The 6,218-nt window shown below is 58.5% G+C and overlaps 1 protein-coding gene across 1 annotated transcript; it reads right to left on the reverse strand.

The window, feature by feature from the left end:
- Positions 1 to 689: 689 nt before the first annotated feature.
- Positions 690 to 2,979, reverse strand: LOC141927722 (transcription factor SOX-3-like). Its single transcript, XM_074834972.1, has one exon. It carries the CDS (start codon positions 2,488 to 2,490, stop codon positions 1,534 to 1,536), a length of 957 nt encoding a protein of 318 aa, XP_074691073.1. The 5' UTR covers positions 2,491 to 2,979; the 3' UTR covers positions 690 to 1,533.
- Positions 2,980 to 6,218: the final 3,239 nt, after the last annotated feature.

Below are 6,218 nucleotides of genomic sequence, written 5' to 3' on the forward strand. Positions count from 1 at the left end.
GGAGGGATAAGCGGTGTGTCCCGCTCGGCCGGCGGCCCCGGGGCTCCGCATCTCGGGGCTGTTGCGCAGCGCCCGCAGGAGTAGGGCCGGGAATGGTGCAGATCCCTAAAAAAAGAAAAGTTGTCCAGACTAAAAACACACTCCTCAAACATACTGAAAAGATTGAATTATTTATTTCCTCTGGGGACTCCTGTAACCATTCATATTTAATAGAGTCTAATTAAGAGTTCCCCAACGGGTTTTACTTTTGTAAATATTTCAGATGAGCTCGGGTTTCTAGGCAAATCCTCCAGAGAAAAACCAAACCAAACCAAACGAGGCGCACACGTGTAACCCCGTTCCCTCCCCGTCGGGCGAGAGAAACCAGCCGGGCGGAGAGGCAACAAGTGGCCCGCGGCTCAGGGAGCGGCAGCTTCAGCAGCACAGCGATGCTTTCCCGGCCCAGGTCCCGCTTGTCTGGAGAAGAAAATCAACTTGAAGGAGCCCTCCCCACTCCCCGCCCTCAACCAAAATACACCGCAGAAACCCGGTCGAAAAGCGATGGCAGCTCCGGGGCTCCTCGGCCGGGCGGTGGGACCGCGGCGACCCCGGGAAGGAGCCCGCAGCCCCCGCGGCCCCGCTCCGCGCTCCCCCGCCGCCGCGGAGGCACCGCCTGCGCGCCCGCACAAACCGCCCGGAGACTGCCGACGTGCCCGATATAAAATTTATTGATCTCTCTTCGTTTGGAAGAAGGAAGCAAACGAGGAGTAGGGACAGGGCGAGGGAAGGAGTATTTCGATGACTTTTTTTCTTTTTTTTTTTTTTTTTGGAAGAAATCCGGTAAACAAAACTAAAACTTTTCTTCATCCGATACGTCAAAACATGGTTCACAGTAAAATTCACAAACCGATTTACATAAGTTTACAGCTTAAGAAAAACCAAGACACACAACTTACTATAAATAAAAGAAATGTGTTTGCGACCCGCACAGCTCTCTCCCACCTCCCCTTTTTTTAAGGAACAAAACCCTAAAGTTAAAAAGTCGTGAAAGCTACAGATTGTGGATAGAAACCAAGCGAGGCTCGAGAAGAACAAAACAACTTAAGAAACCACAACGATAATGTGAACAACTGAGTTTAAAAACAAAAGCCCGCCGGTTGGTTGGTTGGGGGTTTTTTTATGTCATTGCAACGCTAGAAATCAAACGGGAAGATGCGAGATATTTTAAAAACTTTTAAGCGAATAAAACAGTGCCCAACCTAGCAGAAACCAGGAGAGAAGTTGCCGTGGTTTGAAAACTTCACAGAGGCTTCTAGGAGGCAGGAGTTGTGCTCTATTAAAATAACAACTTGTTCAAATATATTTTTTTTTTGTACAAAAAAAAAAAAACCACCAAAAAACAAAGGACACAACTAACGGATTTCCTTTTTAAAATTTCTCCAAAGTTAGTATTAAGTCTGCTAAGCCGAGCAACACTGCCGTACGTCCCGGTGTAGTCAGGGAGCGGTGGTGGGGTTAGGGATTAAGCCGGGGAGCCGTCCGGAGCAGCCAAGTTTATATGTGAGTTAGTGGTACGGTACCATTGACGCCAGTCCCGGCACTCTGGTAGTGCTGGTGGACGCTGTGTAACCTGCTGCCCTGCAGGGAGGAAGGGTCTGTGGCATCCCCCCCCGGGGGCAGGTACATGCTGATCATATCCCGCAGGTCTCCCAGGCAGGCCCTCTGCGAGTGGGAGGTGATGGCAGGAGGCGGCGAGCTGGGCTCGGATTTCACCACCGAGCCCATGGAGCCCAGGCTCATGGCCGTGGAGGGCTGCTGGCCGTAGGCGGCGGGGGACATGCTGTAGGTGGAGGCGGCGTTCATGTAGGTCTGGGCCGAGGACATCATGGGGCTGTACTGCAGCCCCGACATGTCGTAGCGGTGCATCTGCTGCAGCTGGGGGCTGTTCATGCCCGGGTGCTGGCTGTAGCCCAGCTGGTCTTGCATCAGTGAGTAAGCCCCGTTGGTCCAGCCGTTCATGTGGGCATAAGTGTCAATCCTCTGTCCCACCCCGACGGGGCTGCTCACCGTGTTGCCCCCCCCCGGAGCCAGCAGATTACCGGGCAGCGAGTATTTGTCCTTCTTCAGCAAGGTCTTGGTCTTCCTCCGGGGCCGGTATTTGTAATCCGGATACTCCTTCATGTGCACGGCCCGCAGCCGCTTGGCCTCATCGATGAAGGGCCGCTTCTCGGCATCGCTCAGCAGCTTCCAGTCGGCCCCCAGGCGCTTGCTGATCTCCGAGTTGTGCATCTTGGGGTTCTCCTGGGCCATCTTCCGCCGCTGGCCCCGCGACCACACCATGAAGGCGTTCATGGGGCGCTTCACCCGGTCCTGGTCCGAGCCGGCTCCCGCCCCGTTGCTGGCCCCGCCGCCTCCGCCGCCTTTGCCGTTGCTCCCCGGAGCGGGGTTACCCCCGGCGCTGCCCGGCGTGGGCTGCGGCGTCTTGATCTCAGTCTCCAGCATGCTGTACATGGCCGGAGCCGGCAAGAGGTGCGCCAGGGTGGCGGGCAGGCGGGCACCAGGTCGGGGAGAGGAAGTTAAAAAAAATAATAATTAAAAAAATTAAAAAAAAAAAAAAGAAGGGGAAAGAACCTGCCTGGGCGGCTGCTGCAGAAGAAGGAAGTTTTTCTGCTTGGCGGGCGGAGGCGCCGCTTGCCGAGGTGCTGCTGCTGCTGCTGCTGCTGCGGCGGCCGCGCCTGCGGAGCGGTGCGGAGCGCTTCCCGCGGGCAGCGCCGAGCGATGCGCGCACCAATCCCAGCGGCGTTTGATTGACGGGCTATAAATGAGCGGGCGGCAGCCAATCAGCGAGCGGTTCCCGACAGCCCCGACGCCGGTAACCGACAGATGGGGGGGGTGGGGGGGGCTCAAAAAGTTGGTGTTTTGGGGTTGCTTCTCCCGGACCCCCCCCTCCGCGTCCCCTGGCCCCGCGCTTGCCCCCGGCTCTGGGCTGGCGGGCCCGCGCGGTGCGGAGGGGCCAGTGGGGTTCCCGCAGGCGCGGAGGAAGGAGCGGGGCTGCCCTCCGCGGGCGCGGGGAGGAGGAGCGGGGCGGAGCGCTGCGCTGCAGGCGGGAGCCCTGCGCTTGCCGGGCACTGGGAGATTTGGGGGCACCGGGCGGATTCCCAGCCCTGCGCGCAAGCCCGGAGAAGCTGCTTGGAGACGGAGAGAGCCCGCGCTGCGCGGACACCACCACCCCCCCCCCCCTCCCCGGAGCGGCGGAAGGGAGGAGAATGGGTTAAACGCTTCCACTTGAGCCCTGTCTGGGGGGAGAATCCGCACTGCCCCGCCGGGACCGGGCACGGCCGCCGGGAGGGAGAAACGCGGTTCCCCCGGCGCGGCCCCGGGGGGAGGCGGAGGGGAGCGAGGCCGGGCTGGCTGCCGGCGGGGCGCTCCCGGCCACCCCACCCCCCCCCATCGCCCATCCCATTGCCACTTGAGTTTTTCCACTCGGCTGCCCCAAAGAGAGTGGGGGGGAGGGGACGGCGCTTGCAAAACCCCCAAGTTTCATGGCAACGACAAAGTTCCCTCCGTGTGAAAGAAAACTTTGGCGGAGGGGGGGTGAGTGGAGCAGAGCTGACTGGAGCTGTCAATCACGGGCTTCCCTTTCCGTCCCTCCCCTCCCCTTCCCCTTCCATCTTTCCTTCCTTCCTTCCTTCCTTCCTTCCCTCCCCAGAGGCGCGGACACCCGCACCTGCACGGGCAGGGCTGGCAGCTCCTTGGGAGGGCACATCGCTGCCCAGACGGGGCGCGCTGCCCGTCCCTGCTCGTCCTCCCCATGCGCCCCGCGCCTGCTCCGCCGGGGAAAGCCGGACGGTTGTCCCGGTTGGGGGGGCGGGGGGAGAGACAAACCGAGCCTGGAGCCGCGCTGGGAGAGCCCCGGTGCCGGAGGAGGTGGGCAGCACTGGGGTAGCTCTGAGCAAACCGCCCCCGGGGGCGTGCGGGGCGCAGGGGGGGGGTGAGGTAGGGACGTGTCTGGGCATCGCGTCCCGTACTGGGGGGCCCGGGGGGGTTAGGGGGGGGGCTGCCGGCGCAGCTCCCCCAGGCTTGGCAGCCGTCCTAAAGAGAAAACCGCCGGGATCACGACGGTAACCGGCACCGGGCAGGGCTCCAGGCTGGGCCCGGACCCGCAGCACAAGCCGGTGCCGCCCGCCCCGAGCCCGCTGCGCTGCGGACAGCGGGGAGGGGGCACCGGACCGAGCCGGGGGCCGGGACCGCGCAGCCCGGGACCGCGCGGCCCCGCGCAGCGCTTCCCGCGGTCGGGGGAACCAAACGAGCCGGCTCCAAACGGAACTCTGGAACCAGCACGGTGTCGTGGTGGGATTTTCGAGTGGATCTGAGCACTCCTATGATTTAGCAGTTTAAGTGGTCCCCCGCTTTGTACGGATTTTTTTTTTTTTTTTTTTTTTTGACAAAATCATCTGTTGAACAAAGTCGAAGGGGAAATAAATCCCACTCGCGACGAGCTCTGGTGTAGTCAGCATTTTGTCTTTGTTGTTTGGATTGCTGCTGATGTGTTCTTGGGTGAAGTCAAAATTTCGCAGCCCGAGAGAACAGGGTGACAGCGGGAAGTGTTCTTTCAGGCGGTATCGCACTAGAAATCACACTTCGGGCGTAGTTCGCTTGTAACTTTTGCAACGTACTGGAAAAGCTTCCGACAGCTGTGATTAACCTCAAACCCCTACAAATATTTTGACCGCTCCAGTCGAGGTTTAAGACGTGCCAGGCTGGGCTGGAAAGCGGACTGATATATATCCTGACAGTTCTTTGAAATTACTTTATATAAACGCTTGTTGAAGGGACTGAACAGCCTGCATGCAACGAAAAATGAGGCGCTATAGGGGATTAGAGGGCATCTAAAGCCCTGCGAACGCTGTTTCCTTCGATGTTTAAATAAATATTACAACGTTAAATTTCAGACTCTTACTTTGCCTTTCAATCGGCCTTTGCTACCTGAGACTTCAATTATATATTTTTTTCCCAAAGGCCACGCAATTTAACACTTTAAGTTCCGTATTATTTCAAAGCAACATTTCTCTTGAAAAATCGCCAATCGCTTTGTAGATGAACTGAACCTGACTCAATAAAAAAGTAAGTATAGATTCGTGTATTTCCACACTTCACAGATCCCTGTAGTGCTCCCACTGCACTGGGGTTTCTATGCCGCACATGTTCCGGGGAATACTTATAAATTTGGCTGATTTCTATTTCCGTAAGAAGGGGTGAGTAGGGACACGCTGCTGGAACGCGTTAGTGATGGGTGCGCACAGAAAACTCGCAGTGGAATTTCTTGAGCGATTTCAGCACCCGTGAGGAGACCCAGGAGCCAGCTCCTCTCCGCCGCTCCGGCCAGTCCCGGGCTCGCCGCGGGGCTTCACCTCGGAGCCGCATTTTCCCCCCTGCCCGGGCCGGAGCTCGCCCGAATCCGCCGGCAGCACAGCCGGGGCGGCTCCGCGCTCCCCTCCCTCCGCGCTCCCCCTCCGCGCTCCCACCCGGGATGGGGGAGAGGAGGAAGCCAGGCAAACCCCGCTACACCAGCTGCCGCTTCCTAAAGTTACCTGCAGAGCGCTTTAAACGGCCCGATCCCCCCCCCCCCCAACCCCTTGGCAGCCACAAGCTGAATTGAAGCCTCCGCCTGCTCCTCGGCCCTGCCCGGCCAGTGTCCCGGGAAAGGGGACGGAGCCTGCGGAGCTGCTGCGGAGCCGGGAAGGGGCAGAAGGCAGGAGAGGACCCAGCCACCGCAATAACCGGGGCGGGGAAGCCTCATGCCCGGAGCCATTTTCTTAAATTCACTCCCCGACCCCGCTCGGGGTTGGGGGAAGAAGCCGTCCGGGGCCGGGAGCCCCGTGTGTCTGGTGGAACACTCGGGGGGGGTGTAAATACAGTTGTCAAAGGCAGAGAAGCCCACCCTTTTTTTTTTTTTTTTTTTTTTTTTTCTTTTTTCCTCTCTTTTTGGTGACAAAGGAGCGTGAGGCGAAATCAGGAGTTCACAGCACAATCCAACTTGAACGCGAGAGAAACCCCACTGTTGAAAAGGCACATTTGAAAGGGACCGTCTGCTTCTTACGCAATCAGAGCTTAATAAGCAACAGCCATTAATATATGTTAATTGCAGCTCCAGCAGAGCTTGGGGGAATCTTGGAACCGTGTCAGGGAGGATCGCTGGCTTTTAAAGAATAACGCTATGCACCAAACTGGCCCTGTTT

This window comes from Strix aluco, chromosome 10 (genome assembly GCF_031877795.1).
Source record: "Strix aluco isolate bStrAlu1 chromosome 10, bStrAlu1.hap1, whole genome shotgun sequence".
Taxonomy (NCBI): domain Eukaryota; kingdom Metazoa; phylum Chordata; class Aves; order Strigiformes; family Strigidae; genus Strix; species Strix aluco.

Coding starts and splice junctions, on each gene's coding strand:
- LOC141927722 (XM_074834972.1), bottom strand. CDS start 2,490: ATGTACAGCATGCTGGAGACTGAGATCAAGACGCCGCAGCCCACGCCG.